Source organism: Cherax quadricarinatus, chromosome 48 (genome assembly GCF_038502225.1).
Source record: "Cherax quadricarinatus isolate ZL_2023a chromosome 48, ASM3850222v1, whole genome shotgun sequence".
Classification (NCBI taxonomy): domain Eukaryota; kingdom Metazoa; phylum Arthropoda; class Malacostraca; order Decapoda; family Parastacidae; genus Cherax; species Cherax quadricarinatus.
The window spans coordinates 27032035-27052432 of record NC_091339.1 but is presented as its reverse complement, the minus strand read 5'-3'; the positions used below and the strand labels follow the sequence as shown (position 1 = coordinate 27052432).

The 20398-nt window shown below is 45.5% G+C and overlaps 1 protein-coding gene across 1 annotated transcript in view; it reads left to right on the top strand.

The window, feature by feature from the left end:
- acj6 (abnormal chemosensory protein 6) overlaps positions 1-19328 on the top strand; it is a 221507-nt gene extending 202179 nt beyond the window's left edge. The window contains exons 5-7 of the mRNA XM_053787176.2: positions 1225-1386; positions 1537-1675; positions 17640-19328. Of these exons, the coding sequence (XP_053643151.1) occupies positions 1225-1386; positions 1537-1675; positions 17640-17915 (577 nt within the window). The 3' untranslated portion in view covers positions 17916-19328. The remainder of the gene's footprint in view (positions 1-1224; positions 1387-1536; positions 1676-17639) is intronic.
- The last annotated feature ends 1070 nt before the right edge of the window (positions 19329-20398 follow it).

Genomic DNA, 20398 nt, shown 5'->3' with positions numbered 1-20398 from the left:
CTACACTCCAAACATACTCCACCCACACTCCACCCACACTCCACACACACTCCACACACACTCCAAACACACTCCACCTACACTCCAAACATACTCCACCCACACTCCACCCACACTCCACACACACTCCACACACACTACAAACACACTCCACCTACACTCCAAACATACTCCACCCACACTCCACCCACACTCCACACACACACTCCACCCACACTCCACACACACACTCCACCCACACTACCTGCAAAAGATACACAAGAAATAACAAAAAGGCACAATACCGTGACTGGAACGATACACAAATAACCCGCACATAAAAGAGAGAAACTTACGACGACGTTTCGGTCCGACTTGGACCATTGACAAAGTGACTTTGTCAATGGTCCAAGTCGGACCGAAACGTCGTCGTAAGCTTCTCTCTTTTATGTGCGGGTTATTTGTGTATGATACACAAGAAATACACACACACACACACACACACACACACATACATATATATATATATATATATATATATATATATATATATATATATATATAAATAGAAAAATAATAAATATTTTAGTATCTGACTTACAATAACATGATTAAAAGTAAATTAGAGTATTAATCAAGATATTTAAGTATTAAGTTGGTAATGTTCTTGTTGGTCATTGTTATTAATGTTACCAAAGTTTTCATTATTATTATTATTATTATTATTATTATTATTATTATTATTATTGTTATTATTATTATTATTATTATTATTATTATTATTATTATTATTATTATTATTATTATTATTATTATTATTATTATTATTGTTATTATTATTATTATTATTATTATTATTATTATTATTATTATTATTATTATTATTATTATTATTATTATTATTATTATTATTATTATTATTATTATTATTATTATTGTTATTATTATTATTATTATTATTATTATTATTATTATTATTATTATTATTATTATTATTATTATTATTATTATTATTATTATTATTGTTATTATTATTACTAATGAGATGTAATTCTCTTTTCCTCTTTCCCACTTTTCACTGTCTCTCTTCCACTCGCTTTATTTTTCTGTTTCTCTTTCTCCCTGGTTCCCTGCCTCCCTCCCTGACCCCTTCTCTCTCTCTCTCTCTCTCTCTCTCTCTCTCTCTCTCTCCCATTTCCCTTCCTGTCACCTCCTTCCTCTGTCCTTGGCTGGTCCGTGGCCCAGCATGCACGACACGGACACGGACCCCCGGGAACTAGAGGCCTTCGCAGAACGCTTCAAGCAGAGACGCATCAAGCTGGGTGTCACCCAAGCTGATGTAGGCAAAGCTTTAGCGAACCTCAAACTTCCTGGTGTAGGTGCTCTCTCCCAGTCTACCATCTGCAGGTACGTCTACTCCTACTACTACTTATCTCTACATACATATGTACATATATATATATATACATATCATTTAAAATCTCAATAAATATTATATAATCTCCGGTGATCTATGATCCCACACACACACACACACTTCTCACCATCTTGCCGCAGGTTCGAGTCCCTGACACTCTCCCACAACAACATGATCGCCCTGAAGCCTGTGCTGCAGGCGTGGCTGGAGGAGGCGGAGGCGCAGGCCAAGAACAAGAGACGAGACCCGGAAGCTCCCTCCGTCCTGCCCATGGGCGAGGTAGATGATGTGAGGATGAACGTCTCTCACTTATTGAGGTCTAAGGTTCTAGAAGGGTTCTGGTTTAGTGGGTTTTAGTAGGCTTTGGTTTAGTGGGTTCTAGCAGGCTCTGGTTTAGTGGGTTCAAGTAGGCTCTGGTTTAGTGGGTTCTAGCAGGCTCTGGTTTAGTGGGTTCTAGTTTAGTGGGTTGTAGCAGGCTCTGGTTTAGTGGGTTTTAGCCGGCTCTAGTTTAGTGTGTTCTAGCAGGCTCTGGTTTAATGGGTTCTAGTTTAGTGGGTTGTAGCATGCTCTGGTTTAGTGGGTTCTAGTTTAGTGGGTTCTAGCAGGCTCTGGTTTAATGGGTTCTAGTTTAGTGGGTTGTAGCAGGCTCTGGTTTAGTAGGTTCTAGTTTAGTGGGTTCTACTAGGCTCTGGTTTAGTAGGTTCTAGCAGGGCTCTGGTTTAGTGGGTTTTAGCAGGCTATAGTTTGTTGGGTTTTAACAGGTTCTGGTTTAGTGGGTTCTAGTAGACTCTAATTTAGTGGGTTCTAGCAGGCTCTAGTTAGTGGGTTTTAATAGGCTCTAGTTTAATGCGCTCTAGTAGGCGTTTAGTGCACAGCGAGTTGCTTAGTGAGCATTAGGCTCTAGTATGGTGTGTTGAACTCTAGAAAGCTCTAATATTTAGTGGGTAACAGCAGGCTCTTGTAATTTAGGGAGTTCAAGCAGGCTTTTTAGCAGTTAGTGAGCTCTAGAACACCAGTGAGCTCTATGGTTTACTGTGCTCTATCATTCAGCCAGGGTCTAGGATTCCAGGCAGGTCCAAGATTCCAAGAAGTTCTAGGATTTCAACGTGAGTTAGGATTCTAACGCATATTATTCAGTCTAGTTCTAAGATTAAATTTGTTATGATTTATCCAGGAATAGGGATTAGCGGGGTCTAGGATTCCAGCAGCGTCTTGGATTGTGTACGAATGGTATATAATACCGACAAGATGAGAGTAAGACACATGTGCAACATCTGGGTATCTTTATTGTAGACGTTTCGCCATCCAGTGGCTTTATCAATACAAATTCTGTACATAGTTCTACTGTCTTCAAGTTATGTCCTAGAATTTGTATTGATAAAGCCACTGGATGGCGAAACGTCTACAATAAAGATACCCAGATGTTGCACATGTGTCTTACTCTCACAGCGTCTTGGATTCTAGCCTGAGGGGAAAGTCAGGGTTCTGAAGGCTCCCATCCTAGGGATTATATCTGGATTGAGATCCCTGTTTATAAAAATTAAGCTACTAGCCCTGAGGGACGTCGGGATTATTAACTCTAACCTCGTTGGATTTTAGGGCTTAGGATTCCACCCTGTAGAAGGATTTGAGACTTTAAGTTACCTGAGCCTTAAGCAAGAAAGTTTCCAGGGCTTCCAGACCTAAGGAATATCAGGGTTTAGAGGTTATTAACCCTGAAAGTAAGGTCCGAAATTAGGGTTCTCTCTTTAAGGTAGGTCAAAATTTAAGGTTCCTTCCTTAAGGTAGGTCAAGATTTAGGGTTCCTTCCTTAAGGTAGGTCAAGATTTTGGGTTCTACCTTTAAAGGTAGATCAATAATTAGGGTTCACCACTAAAAGACTCGTAGAAGAAGAAAATATATACGGAAAAAATCCTTAAAGAATTTAAGGGGATTTACAATGATAAAGGATTTCATTTCGGTTTGTTCCTTGGGTAATTAAAAAAGTGAGAGAGGGATTTATTAAAATAGTGAAGAAATAGAAGGATTACTCTGGTAAACGGATTGACTTTAAAGTTTAAGAAAGGGATTAAAGAAAGCCAGTCACTCCTGTGGAGAAAGAGATGGGATTATCCTACACTTCTAGGGGATTTAAAAGGACTTTATAAAGGAGGATTACTAGGAGGGATTAAGGGGTTTTAAAGTGAGAATGTAATTAAAGATATGAATATTTTAAGTGGGATGATCAGACACACACACACACACACACACACACACACACACACACATTCATCAAATCTATCACACAACATACGTAAGGCCAGTCATTGAGTACACAGCACCAGTATGGAGCCCACACCTGGTCAAGCTCCTGAAGAAATCGGAAAAGATCCCAAGATTTGCAACCAGATTAGTACCAGAGCTGAGAAAAACAAGGGGGGATATGATTGCTACATACAAAATCTTGAGAGGAATTGATAGGACTTTTTGAATCAAGAGGATCATGATCAATGGGACCAGGATCAAGAGGACCAGGATCACTAGGACCAGGATCAAGGGGACCAGGATCAAGAGGACCAGGATCAAGAGGACCCGGATTAAGAGAACCAGGATTAAGAGGACCAGGATCAGGAGGACCAGGATCAAGGGGACCAGGACCAAAAGGACCAGGATCAAGAGGACCATGATCAAGAAGACCCGGATCAAGAGGACCAGGATTAAGAGAACCAGGATCAGGAGGACCAGGATCAAGGGGACCAGCACCAAGAGGACCAGGATCAAGAGGACCAGGATCAAGGGGACCAGGATCAAGAGGACCAGGATTAAGAGGACCAGGATCAAGGGGACCAGGATCACTAGGACCCGGATCAAGAGGACCAGGATCAAGAGGACCAGGATCAAGGGGACCAGGATCAAGAGGGCCAGGATCAAGGGGACTAGGATGAAGAGGACCAGGATCAAGAGGACCAGGATCAAGAGAACCAGGATCAAGAGGACCAGGATCAAGGGGACCAGGATCAAGAGGACCAGGATCAAGAGAACCAGGATCAAGAGGACCAGGATCAAGGGGACCAGGATCAAGAGGGCCAGGATCAAGGGGACTAGGATGAAGAGGACCAGGATCAAGAGGACCAAGATCAAGAGAACCAGGATCAAGAGGACCAGGATCAAGGGGACTAGGATGAAGAGGACCAGGATCAAGAGGACCAGGATCAAGAAAACCAGGATCAAGGGGACCAGGATCAAGAGGACCAGGATCAAGAGGACCAGGATCAAAAGGACCAGGATCAAGGGAACTAGGATCAAGAGGACCAGGATCAAGAGGACCAGGATCAAGAGGACCAGGATCAAGAGAACCAGGATCAAGGGGACCAGGATCAAGAGCACCAGGATCAAGAGCACCAGGATCACTAGGATCCGGATCAAGAGGACCAGGATCAAGAGGACCAGGATCAAGAAGACTAGGATCAAGGGAACCAGAATCAAAAGGACCAGGATCAATAGGACCCGGATCAAGAGGACCAGGATCAAGAGGACCAGGATCAAGGGGACCAGGATCAAGAGGACCAGGATCAAGAGAACCAGGATCAAGAGGACCAAGATCAAGGGGACCAGAATCAAGAGCACCAGGATCAAGAGCACCAGGACCACTAGGACCCGGATCAAGAGGACCAGGATCAAGAGGACCAGGATCAAGAGGACCAAGATCAAGGGGACCAGAATCAAGAGCACCAGGATCAAGAGCACCAGGATCACTAGGACCCGGATCAAGAGGACCAGGTTCAAGGGGACCAGGATCAAGAGGACCAGGATAACTAGGACTCGGATCAAGAGGACCAGGATCAAGAGGACCAGGATCAAGGAGACCAGGATCAAGGGGACCAGGATCAAGACCAGGATCAAGAGGACCAGGATCAAGAGGACCAAGATCAAGGAGATCAGGATCAAGAGGACCAGGATCAAGGGGGCCAGGATCAAGAGGACCAGGATCAAGAGGACCAGAATCAAGAGGACCAGGATCAAGGGGACCATGATCAAGGGGACCAGGATCAAGAAGACCATGATCAAGAGGACCAGGATCAAGGGGACCAGGATCAAGAGGACCAAGATCAAGGCGATCAGGATCAAGAGGACCAGGATCAAGGGGCCAGGATCAAGAGGACCAGTATCCATAGGACCAGGATCAAGAGGACCAGAATCAATGGGACCAGGATCTAGGGGACCAGAATCAAGGGGACCAGGATCAAGGGGATCAGGATCAAGGGGATCAAGATCAAGGGGACCAGGATCAAGGGGACCAGGATCAAGGGGACCAGGATCAAGGGGACCAGGATCAAGGGGACCAGGATCAAGGGGACCAGGATCAAGGGGACCAGGATCAAGGGGACCAGGATCAAGGGGACCAGGATCAAGGGGACCAGAATCAAGGGGATCAGGATCAAGGGGACCAGGATCAAGGGGACCAGGATCAAGGGGATCAGGATCAAGGGGATCAGGATCAAGGGGACCAGGATCAAGGGGACCAGGATCAAGGGGACCAGGATCAAGGGGATCAGGATCAAGGGGACCAGGATCAAGGGGATCAGGATCAAGGGGATCAGGATCAAGGGGATCAGGATCAAGGGGACCAGGATCAAGGTGACCAGGATCAAGGGGACCAGGATTAAGGGGATCAGGATCAAGGGGATCAGGATCAAGGGGATCAGGATCAAGGGGACCAGGATCAAGGGGACCAGGATCAAGGGGACCAGGATCAAGGGGATCAGGATCAAGGGGACCAGGATCAAGGGGATCAGGATCAAGGGGACCAGGATCAAGGGGATCAGGATCAAGGGGACCAGGATCAAGGGGATCAGGATCAAGGGGACCAGGATCAAGGGGATCAGGATCAAGGGGATCAGGATCAAGGGGATCAGGATCAAGGGGATCAGGATCAAGGGGACCAGGATCAAGGGGATCAGGATCAAGGGGATCAGGATCAAGGGGATCAGGATCAAGGGGATCAGGATCAAGGGGATCAGGATCAAGGGGATCAGGATCAAGGGGACACAGGTGGAAGCTGAATACAAAGAAGATTCATAGGGATGTCAGGAAGTGTTTCTTTAGTCTCGGGATGATTGAAAAGTGGAATGACTTGGATGAGGCAGTGGAGGAGACACAATACACAGCTTCAAGAGTAAGTATGATAAAGCCCAAGAGGCCAGAAGTCAGTGATGCATATCAAAGTAATCTAGGATGAGGGGGCCAGGAGCTGAGTCTCGACCCCCTTTTCCCCCCTGCAAAAACAAACTTTGAAAGTAGAATTCGCAGGAAGATGAAGAAAATAAATAAGTGTATAAAAGAAAATTAAAAACAGAGAGTAGACAGGGGGTTCTTCCCTCCCTCCCCCTCCTCCCTCCCCCTCCTCCCTTCCCCTTCCACTATCCCTCCCCTCTCTCCTCCCTCCTACTTCCACCATCCATCCCCCTCCCTCCTCCATCCCCCTTCCACCATCCCTCCCCCTCCCTCCTTCCCATTCCCCCTTTCCCTTGGTGCTCGCGTCTTAGGCCTGATAGTGTCCCTTGGGGGGTAATATTCCAGGCCCCTAGTGTGGCGGGAAGGGTGTGGAGGGAAGGGTGTGGAGGGAAGGGTGTGGAGGAAAGGGTGTGGAGGGAAGAATGTGGAGGGAAGCGGCGAACAGCAGTAAAAGGCAATAGAAGGAACAACAACAACAGGAAGGAAGGTTTCTCACAGGTAACTACCGTCTCGTTTGTTCAATTGCCTTGTTACCTCCTCAGCTCAAACAACAGAGCTGAAAAACAGACCACAAAACTTTGGAATCTTCTGTAGCTGCTGAGCTGGTGGGTGGGACTGAGAACACAGAAGGCGTCCACTCTCTGAATGTCCACACTCAGACGCTGGAACAGGAAGGTGGCCTCTCCTGGGCCTCTGGTGGAGTCACTGAAACTGGAACGAAGTTCATTGGGGAAATCTGGTGCACGTTTGTTCAAGGGCTCAAAGATGTTATAACCTGGTATTGACGGCCAAAGTCACCATAATTATTGAGTTTAGAGCATTCCTTATGATCAGCAGCACCGCCCTGTTGTTCAACGCTACAGTGGATACAAGCGTCACCTGGGGTGGGTATGCAGGTATAGTCCCACTTCAGTTGTCCTCCACTCTTCCAGGGATTGACTGGGATTCCATCCGAGTAGACTACAAGATTACTGGACATGTGGGATACAAAGGACCGTGGTTCCCTCTCTGCTGGGCTCTCACCTGATGATGTTGACTTCGCTGTGTCTTGTATACGAAACCTCGGAACTTGCATAGTTTATGTCATGCAGAGGTATTCAGTGCGAATGAGGCCAGCAAGGCACTAGGTCCGTGCTGCAGTGCCAATGAATGAGAAATATTGCAAAAAACAAGTAGGGGAGCTTTTGGAAGGGACAGGATCTTCTGGGTAGACAGAAACCGTCACTGGAATCAATGTTCCTCAGTCCAGTCTTCCACATTCCAGATGTCGGAATTTTTTTCCCCTGGAATCAGGTTGGTAGCGATGAATCCAAGAGGAGCTCCAAGGAGAACACTGTCGACTAGATCAATGGTACTGGCAAGACCACCATCATCTTCTCATTGATCTCTTGGCGGAAACTGCTTCACATTTGAAGGGACAGAGGAAGAGTCGTAGATTGTTCCCAAGACTTTACATTTCTTGAGCAGAGACTGGGTAGTGCCAGGCAGAGTGCCGTCACTAGATAGTAGGCTCGCTAACTAGAGAGCTGGAGGCGTGGGTGGAGAGCTGGAGGTGTGGGTAGAGAGCTGGAGGCGTGGGTTTCAGTCCTTTGTTGGTCTGAGATCAAAACGTTTGTGGTCAAACGTTTCACTCACGACAAACACAGCATTATGCTTAACATTAATCAAAATTCACACAAACACCTCACTAACACCAACACAAATACCTCACTAACACCAACACAAATACCTCACTAACACCAACACAAACACCTCACTAACACCAACACAAACACATCACTAACACCAACACAAACACATCACTAACACCAACACAAACACATCACTAACACCCACACAAACACCTCACTAACACCCACACAAACACCTCACTAACACCAACACAAACACATCACTAACACCCACACAAACACCTCACTAACACCCACACAAACACCTCACTAACACCCACACAAACACCCCACTAACACCCACACAAACACCTCACTAACGCACACACAAACACCTCACTAACACACATACAAACATCTAAACACAAATACTAACACAAGCACCTCACAAACGCTATCACAAACACCTCACAAGCACACAAACACCTCACAAACACACAAACACCTCACAAACACAGAGACACCTCACAAACACACAAACACCTCACAAACACACAAACACCTCACACACACACAAACGTCTCACAAACACACAAACACCTCACAAACACACAAACATCTCACAAACACACACACACCTCACAAACACACAAACATCTCACAAACAGGCAAACACCTCACAAACGTACATACATATCACAAACACACACACACCTCACAAACACACAAACATCTCACAAACACACGAACACATCACAAACACACGAACACATCACAAACACACAAACATCTCACAAACACACAAACACCTCACAAACACATCACAAACACACAGACATCTCACAAACACACGAACACATCACAAACACACGAACACATCACAAACACACAAACATCTCACAAACACACAAGCACCTCACAAACACACGAACACATCACAAACACACAAACACATCACAAACACACAAACACCTCACAAACACATCACAAACACACAGACATCTCACAAACACACGAACACATCACAAACACACGAACACATCACAAACACACAAACATCTCACAAACACACAAGCACCTCACAAACACACGAACACATCACAAACACACAAACACATCACAAACACACAAACACCTCACAAACACACAAACACATCACAAACACACGAACACCTCACAAACACACAAACACATCACAAACACACAAACACCTCACAAACACACGAACACCTCACAAACACACAAACACATCACAAACACACAAACACCTCACAAACACATCACAAACACACGAACACCTCACAAACACACAAACACCTCACAAACACACAAACACCTCACAAACACACAAACACCTCACAAACACACGAACACCTCACAAACACACAAACACCTCACAAACACACAAACACATCACAAACACACAAACACCTCACAAACACATCACAAACACACGAACACCTCACAAATACACAAACACCTCACAAACACAAAAACACCTCACAAACACACGAACACCTCACAAACACACAAACACCTCACAAACACACAAACACCTCACAAACACACAAACACCTCACAAACACACAAACACATCACAAACACACAAACACCTCACAAACACATCACAAACACACGAACACCTCACAAATACACAAACACCTCACAAACACAAAAACACCTCACAAACACACGAACACCTCACAAACACACAAACACCTCACAAACACACAAACACCTCACAAACACACAAGCACCTCACAAACACACAAACACCTCACAAACACACAAACACCTCACAAACACACAAACACCTCACAAACACACAAACACCTCACAAACACACAAACACCTCACAAACACACAAACACCTCACAAACACACAAACACATCACAAACACACAAACACCTCACAAACACACAAACACATCACAAACACACAAACACCTCACAAACACACAAACACCTCACAAACACACAAACACATCACAAACACACAAACACCTCACAAACACACAAACACCTCACAAACACACAAACATCTCACAAACACACAAACACCTCACAAACACCTCACAAACACACAAACACATCACAAACACACAAACACCTCACAAACACACAAACACACAAACACCTCACAAACACCTCACAAACACACAAACACATCACAAACACACAAACACCTCACAAACACACAAACACACAAACACCTCACAAACACCTCACAAACACACAAACACCTCACAAACACACAAACACCTCACAAACACACAAACACCTCACAAACACACGAACACCTCACAAACACACAAACACCTCACAAACACACAAACACATCACAAACACACAAACACATCACAAACACACAAACACCTCACAAACACACGAACACATCACAAACACACAAACACCTCACAAACACCTCACAAACACACAAACACCTCACAAACACACAAACACCTCACAAACACACAAACACCTCACAAACACACAAACACCTCACAAACACACAAACACATCACAAACACACAAACACCTCACAAACACACAAACATCTCACAAACACACACACACCTCACAAACACACAAACACCTCACAAACACACAAACATCTCACAAACACACACACACCTCACAAACACACAAACACATCACAAACACACAAACACCTCACAAACACACAAACATCTCACAAACACACACACACCTCACAAACACATCACAAACACACAAACATCTCACAAACACACAAACACCTCACAAACACACAAACACATCACAAACACACAAACACCTCACAAACACACAAACACCTCACAAACACACAAACACCTCACAAACACATCACAAACACACAAACATCTCACAAACACACAAACACCTCACAAACACACAAACACATCACAAACACACAAACACCTCACAAACACACAAACACCTCACAAACACACAAACACATCACAAACACACAAACACCTCACAAACACACAAACACCTCACAAACACACAAACACCTCACAAACACATCACAAACACACAAACATCTCACAAACACACAAACACCTCACAAACACATCACAAACACACAAACATCTCACAAACACACAAACACCTCACAAACACACAAACACATCACAAACACACAAACACCTCACAAACACACAAACACCTCACAAACACACAAACACATCACAAACACACAAACACCTCACAAACACACAAACACCTCACAAACACACAAACACCTCACAAACACATCACAAACACACAAACATCTCACAAACACACAAACACCTCACAAACACATCACAAACACACAAACACCTCACAAACACATCACAAACACACAAACATCTCACAAACACACAAACATCTCACAAACACACAAACACATCACAAACACACACACACCTCACAAACACACAAACACCTCACAAACACACAAACACCTCACAAACACACAAACACCTCACAAACACACAAACACCTCACAAACACACAAACACCTCACAAACACATCACAAACACACAAACACCTCACAAACACACAAACACCTCACAAACACACAAACACATCACAAACACACAAACACCTCACAAACACACAAACACCTCACAAACACACAAACACCTCACAAACACACAAACACCTCACAAACACACAAACACCTCACAAACACACAAACACCTCACAAACACACAAACACCTCACAAACACACAAACACATCACAAACACACAAACATCACTAAACAATTACAACATTTAGTATCATATATAATATTAATAAGATATTTATACATATAAGCTGCCACAGTTCAATTATTCACATTTATTCATCTGATTATACTTTAATTCACTCACAACGAGTCTAAATTCATTTGCATAATGGCTGCCTTATTGTTCAGAATTTTTTTCACGACAAAGTAAGAGCAATTGATGTAAAAAAATGGAAGTTATCATTTTTTTTAGTAATGATGGAGGTAGGAGGAGGGGGAGGGAGGGGGGTGGAGGGGGGAGGGGGATGGGGGAGTTGAATGATGGTGTTCGGTTTATTGGTGAGTACTGCTAGTGTGTGTTCGGTTTATTGGTGAGTGCTGCTAGTGTGTGTTCGGTTTACTGGTGAGTACTGCTAGTGTGTGTTCGGTTTATTGGTGAGTGCTGCTAGTGTGTGTTCGGTTTATTGGTGAGTACTGCTAGTGGTGTTCGGTTTATTGGTGAGTACTGCCAGTGTGTGTTCGGTTTATTGGTGAGTACTGCTAGTGTGTGTTCGGTTTATTGGTGAGTACTGCTAGTGGTGTTCGGTATATTGGTGAGTACTGCTACTGATGTTCGATTTATTGGTGAGTACTGCTAGTGGTGTTCGATTTATTGGTGAGTACTGCCAGTGTGTGTTCGGTGTATTGGTGAGTACTGCCAGTGTGTGTGTTCGGTTTATTGGTGAGTACTGCCAGTGTGTGTTCGGTTTATTGGTGAGTACTGCCAGTGTGTGTGTTCGGTTTATTGGTGGGTACTGCCAGTGTGTGTTCGGTTTATTGGTGGGTACTGCCAGTGTGTGTTCGGTGTATTGGTGAGTACTGCCAGTGTGTGTTCGGTTTATTGGTGGGTACTGCCAGTGTGTGTGTTCGGTTTATTGGTGGGTACTGCCAGTGTGTGTTCGGTTTATTGGTGGGTACTGCCAGTGTGTGTTCGGTGTATTGGTGAGTACTGCCAGTGTGTGTTCGGTTTATTGGTGGGTACTGCCAGTGTGTGTTCGGTTTATTGGTGAGTACTGCCAGTGTGTGTGTTCGGTTTATTGGTGAGTACTGCCAGTGTGTGTTCGGTTTATTGGTGGGTACTGCCAGTGTGTGTGTTCGGTTTATTGGTGAGTACTGCCAGTGTGTGTTCGGTTTATTGGTGAGTACTGCCAGTGGTGTTCGATTTATTAGTGACTACTAGTGGTGTTCGGTTTATTGGTGAGTACTGCTAGTGGTGTTCGATTTATTAGTGAGTACTGCTAGTGGTGTTCGGTTTATTGGTGAGTAATACTGGTGGTGTTCGGTTTATTGACGAGTACTGCCAGTGTGTGTTCGGTTTATTGGTGAGTACTGCCAGTGTGTGTTCGGTTTATTGGTGAGTACTACTAGTGGTGTTCGGTTTATTGGTGAGTACTGCCAGTGTGTGTTCAGTTTATTGGTGAGTACTGCCAGTGGCGTTCGGTTTATTGGTGAGTACTGCTAGTAGTGTTCGATTTATTGGTGAGTACTGCCAGTGTGTGTTCGGTTTATTGGTGAGTACTGCTAGTAGTGTTCGGTTTATTGGTGAGTAATACTGGTGGTGTTCGGTTTATTGACGAGTACTGCCAGTGTGTGTTCGGTTTATTGGTGAGTACTGCCAGTGTGTGTTCGGTTTATTGGTGAGTACTACTAGTGGTGTTCGGTTTATTGGTGAGTACTGCCAGTGTGTGTTCAGTTTATTGGTGAGTACTGCCAGTGGCGTTCGGTTTATTGGTGAGTACTGCTAGTAGTGTTCGATTTATTGGTGAGTACTGTCAGTGTGTGTTCGGTTTATTGGTGAGTACTGCTAGTAGTGTTCGGTTTATTGGTGAGTACTACTAGTGGTGTTCGGTTTATTGGTGAGTACTGCTAGTGGTGTTCGGTTTATTGGTGAATACTGCTAGTGGTGTTCGGTTTATTGGTGAGTACTAGTGGTGTTCGGTTTATTGGTGAGTACTGCTAGTGGTGTTCGATTTATTGGTGAGCACTGCTAGTGGTGTTCGATTTATTGGTGAGTACTGTCATTGGTGTTCGGTTTATTGGTAAGTACTACTAGTGGTGTTCGGTTTACTGGTGAGTACTATCAGTGGTGTTCGGTTTATTGGTGAGTACTGCTAGTGGTGTTCGGTTTATTGGTGAGGACTGCTAGTGGTGTTCGATTTATTGGTGAGTACTGCCAGTGTGTGTTCGGTTTATTGGTGAGTACTGCTAGTGGTGTTCGATTTATTGGTGAGCACTGCTAGTGGTGTTCGATTTATTGGTGAGTACTGCCATTGGTGTTCGGTTTATTGGTGAGTGCTGCTAGTGATGTTCGGTTTATTGGTGAGTACTGTCATTGGTGTTCGGTTTATTATTGAGCGCTGCTAGTGGTGTTCGGTTTATTGGTGAGTACTGCTAGTGATGTTCGGTTTATTGTTGAGTACTGTCAGTGGTGTTTGGTTTATTGGGGAATACTGTCTGTAGTGGTTTTCGATTTAGTGGTGAACACCATCAGTGGTGTTCGGTTCAGTAGTGAACACTGTCAGTGGTGTTGGGTTCAGTGAACACCATCAGTGGTGTTCGGTTTATTGGCGAACACCATCAGTGGTGTTCTGTTGACCCAGGCGGCACAAATCTTGGCCAAAACGTTCTTTATCCTTTTATTTATTCAAAGATGCCATTGAGATGACTCAACCGAACCTCTTGGGTATTGACGTACACAGACACACAGACACACAGACACACACACACACACACACACACACACACACACACACACACACACACACACACACACACACACACACACACACACACACACACACACACACACATATAGCCAAGTTAGCATGGGGGAAAACTTTAATATAGCCAAGTTAGATAACTAACAGGTTAGTGAAGACAGGTTAGGTGGTAACCATAGCCCTGTAGATCAGTTATGCACGAAGAGGCAAGAGGAGACGCTTGCCCTTTTTACAGAATGAAAGTTTTCTAATGTTATAATTCCCCTAGCTGTTGTTTGTTGATGTTGGAGTAGTGTTGGAGTAGTGATGGAGTAGTGTTGGAGTAGTGGTAGCGAAAGTAAATGGTATGGTGATGCCGACAAGATGTGGAAAACCACTGTTTTTGTGAGTAGTTCGGAATATTCACTACAGGGGGACGCTTCCCTACGAGTGGTTTCCGCAGTCTTCATACAGAGACAACCGAGTACTAGTAGCGGTAGTCAGGGGCAAGCTGCTCCACAGGTAGTAACAGCAGTACTAGTAGTAGTGGTAGTACACCTGTGTTGAGATGGGTAAGTTTTGAGAGGGACCTGGAAGCATGGGCCAGTAGTACCTTAGTTAAAAAGACACATGTGGAACTGATGTGGTAATTGTACAAGAATGGTATACAATACCGACAAGATGAAATTGAGACACATGTGCAACATCTGGGTATCTTTACTGTAGACGTTTCGTCATCCAGTGGCTTTATCAATACAAATTCCAGGACATAACTAGAAGACAGGAGAACTATCTTCACGACTATGGTGCTCATCGCACCTACTGCTAGGTTGAGGGACTGATTACCTCATCTTCTGTACATAGTTCTCCTGTCTTCAAGTTATGTCCTGGAATTTGTATTGATAAAGCCACTGGATGGCGAAACGTCTACAATAAAGATACCCAGATGTTGCACATGTGTCTCAATTTCATAATGACAGGAGCACTGTCAAGCCAGTAGGTAATGTTGCAACGTTCCTCTATCAGTGAGCACAGGAACGTCTGCAACCTTGACCAGTATACAAGCTCATGTGTCCAACACGGAGACGATGTTGGACACATTACGAAGTTCAGTAACACCACAAACAGACCACCATATACAAACTGTTGATCAACGGGATACTGCCCATTATGGAGAACCGCCGTAACACGATGCAGCGTATAGAGGAACGCCACAGCATTGTCTACTGGCCCATGCTGACAAGTTCTTCTCAAACCCATGCCATCTCAACACTCTTGTACTAGTGAAGATTAATAGCTCAGAGAACCAACAAGTTAATAAAGCAGACACATGTGCAATATGACTCAAGAAATCGTAATGACACGATTGCAAACAAACCATACCCCCGGGCTGGAGTTTTGAGACTCTATGACCGCGGGTTCAATCCCGGCCGGGGGTATGGTTTGACATGTGCAATACTTGTGTATCTTTACTGTGGAAACGTTTTGGCACACAGTAGCTTCATCAGTCTAGAACAAAGAATACTGAAGATCAGAAGGAGACCGAGGTAATCAGTCCCTTAGCCTGGATTCAATATAATCAGTCAGTCAACAGATTACCTCAAACTCCTTCTGATCTTGGAAACATGAACACATATGCAGTTTAATGTGATCCTTTATGAACAACGTTTCGCCCACACAGTGGGCTTCTTCAAGTCACAAACAGATCTACCTTGGGTGGAAGGTACGTGAGTATTTATAGTCATGTAGATCTGTGTGTGACTTAAAAAAGCCCACTGTGTGGGCGAAACGTTGTCCATAAAGGATCACATTAAACTGCATACGTGTTTATGTTTCCATTGTGTCGGTATTTTATACCATTTATTTTCACCCTTCTGATCTTAACTGTTCTTCTCGGTATTGGACTGATGAAGCCAATATGTGGACAAAACCTTACCACAATATACTCAATTGTTGTACATGTGAGTAATTTATCAACAATTGTACCATTACTACTACTACTACTACTACTACTACTACTACTACTACTACTACTACTACTACTACTACTACTACTACTACTACTACTACTACTACTACTACCTCTGCTCCTACTATCACCCTCTCACAGTCTGCCACCTGACTCCGCCACTATACACAGTTGTTTCTGCGTTAGGACGCATGTTTTTAGTAGTGAACGTTCTTAACTGTGTGTGCACTGGTGGAACCTTAGTGTGCACTGGGGAGCCTTAGTGTGTGCACTTTTGGAGCCCTAGTGTGGGTGTTGATGGAGCCTTAGAAAAGCCCAGAACAGGTAAGTCAACAGCTTCTAATACATATATACATATATATATATATATATATATATATGTATATACATACATATATGCGTGTGTATGTGTCTCTTTCATATATTCTGAATTAAGTTCTTCTTGGACGACATTTCGCCCAGCCCCGAGCGAAACGTAGCCCCGGTAAAAGCCCATTCTAAAACGTTGTGCACTTATCTCCAGTCATGTCACTGTTACACCTCTATGTCCAGTGCTTCCCAGTCGCCTTTTCTCTTCTCTATAAACGTAAATGGCCTCTAGGATCAGTGTAACCTTCCCCCAGTACAACCCGAGTGAGGTACTGACCTTCCAGTCTGTCTGTAACCTCATCCCAACACTCTCCCAGTGTACTGGTAGGCTCTGTCTCTCCCAGTACACACCCTGGATAAAAGCTAGGGGCTGTGTAGTGTAGTTAGCGAGGCCACTCTTGGTATTTGACAAATACTGTGTGATTAATATGGATTTTATCTGTTTTAAAACGGATTTATCGTCTTTTCTATTTGTGAGTGTTTTGTGTCCTCCCGTGTGTTTATGTGTTAGTGCAAACAGCAGCAACGGCAACACTGTTGTTGTGAGCAGCAACAACAGTGTTGCTGTTGCAGGCAGCAGTTCGGGAAGAGGCTATGACACTTGTTTTCTTGTTGCTCCCAGAAGCGCAAGAGAACATCCATCGCGGCGCCGGAGAAGAGGTCTCTGGAGGCGTACTTCGCGGTCCAGCCGCGACCTTCGGGGGAGAAGATCGCGGCCATCGCGGAGAAACTGGACCTGAAGAAGAACGTGGTTCGCGTGTGGTTCTGCAATCAACGGCAGAAACAAAAGAGGATGAAATTCGCCGCCACCCAGAAGCAGATGGCCGGAGGCAACGTCCACACCTCCATGGGCACCATGATGACTTCGCCCATGCCCCCGCACACGCCCGTCCCGTAGTGGATGGCCTCCCCTGGTGCCCGCCCGGGCCTGGACATGCCCGCCCGCTCCGCCCACCACCAGCACCAGCAGCACCACCAGCAGCAACAGCAGCAACAGGGGAATCGCCTATCACCCAACACCGTCTCAAACACCGCCCCCTGCCCGCCCACCCCCCGCCCACTCTGGACGGACCAGGGCGACGCAGGCGACAGATGGGTGGCACCGGGTCCCTCGTGGGCGTATAGCTACGCCTATGCTGCCGCTCACGCCCACCAAGCTACCCGTCAGCTGACGCAGTGACGCCCACCGTGGGATACCGACAGTGAGACGGTGGACGGTCACAGTTGTCGTACATATCAGTGATATATGTGTGCGTGTACACTGCTGGTGCACTGCTGGAGGAGCCACGGGCAGTGCCAGAGCCCTTAATGGCCCTGGCACTCCAGGAGCAGAGGGCATCAGGGGTCGGCCAAATTGAACCACTAGTCATAACGTCAAGAAAGTGACTTATACAGTGCCCTTGCTCTCGTTGTGACCTCAGGTCAACCTCATTTTGGAACGTTGTGACCTCAGGCACAGTGACCTCTTAGGAGGCCACGAATGACATAGATGAGACCAGGAAAGATAAAGAATTTTATAAATAATGACAATTGTGATTTACGGCTTTCCTCTGTGTAGGATGTGAAGGTCAGGTCATGACCGTTGGTTATGAAGGTCAGGTCATGACCGTTGGTTATGAAGGTCATGTCATGACTGTAGGATGTGAAGGTCAGGTCATGACCGTTGGTTATGAAGGTTAGGCCATGATTATGTAGGATGTGAAGGTCATGTCATGACTGTGTAGTATATGAAAGTAAGGTCATGACTGCGAAATCCAGGAAGGTCAGGTCGTGACATTGAAATCCAGGAAGGTCACGTCGTGACAGTGAAATCCAGGAAGGTCAGGTCACTTTGTACAAAACTAGCTTAAGTTTTTTGACCCCCCCCCCTCCAATCTTTTCCCCCGTCCCTCCCCTACCCTCCCTCCCCCTCCTTAATGAGTAGTATAAAAATACTCTGAACGGTGATATCGCTTGAAACACTGTGCGTTGCTCCGACGGACCACAGGGCCTCGACCCGGCCCTGCTGACATCACCACTTGAATTCCGGGCCTTCTGCCAGAGGGCACCAAGGCTCATTTTCCAAAGTTTCCACGATATGGTTGACAATTAGGTCTTGTAAGGATTCTAAGAGAATTTTTTTTTTCTTTTTAACCAAAGAATTGTAAATATACTAATACTACTAATAATACTAATAATACTAATAATAATACTAATAATAATAATATATTACCTGTACCGATCTTTACTACCGCTGGGTAGTGAAGATAGTCGCACTTGTATGTGCATCAGAGCTCAAGGATTTTCTGACATAGTTGTAGGTAGTTATAGTTGTTCTTCACTCTTGTGTTACCTGTGTCACCTGGTGTTGCCTGGAGGAGTTACCCCAGCATCACTCCCCCTGTATCACCTGGTGTTGCCTGGAGGAGTTACCCCAGCATCACTCCCCCTGTATCACCTGGTGTTGCCTGGAGGAGTTACCCCAGCATCACTCCCCCTGTATCACCTGGTGTTGCCTGGAGGAGTTACCCCAGCATCACTCCCCCTGTATCACCTGGTGTTGCCTGGAGGAGTTACCCCAGCATCACTCCCCCTGTATCACCTGGTGTTGCCTGGAGGAGTTACCCCAGCATCACTCCCCCTGTATCACCTGGTGTTGCCTGGAGGAGTTACCCCAGCATCACTCCCCCTGTATCACCTGGTGTTGCCTGGAGGAGTTACCCCAGCATCACTCCCCCTGTATCACCTGGTGTTGCCTGGAGGAGTTACCCCAGCATCACTCCCCCTGTATCACCTGGTGTTGCCTGGAGGAGTTACCCCAGCATCACTCCCCCTGTATCACCTGGTGTTGCCTGGAGGAGTTACCCCAGCATCACTCCCCCTGTATCACCTGGTGTTGCCTGGAGGAGTTACCCCAGCATCACTCCCCCTGTATCACCTGGTGTTGCCTGGAGGAGTTACCCCAGCATCACTCCCCCTGTATCACCTGGTGTTGCCTGGAGGAGTTACCCCAGCATCACTCCCCCTGTATCACCTGGTGTTGCCTGGAGGAGTTACCCCAGCATCACTCCCCCTGTATCACCTGGTGTTGCCTGGAGGAGTTACCCCAGCATCACTCCCCCTGTATCACCTGGTGTTGCCTGGAGGAGTTACCCCAGCATCACTCCCCCTGTATCACCTGGTGTTGCCTGGAGGAGTTACCCCAGCATCACTCCCCCTGCCTGGAGGAGTTACCCCAGCATCACTCCCCCTGTATCACCTGGTGTTGCCTGGAGGAGTTACCCCAGCATCACTCCCCCTGTATCACCTGGTGTTGCCTGGAGGAGTTACCCCAGCATCACTCCCCCTGTATCACCTGGTGTTGCCTGGAGGAGTTACCCCAGCATCACTCCCCCTGTATCA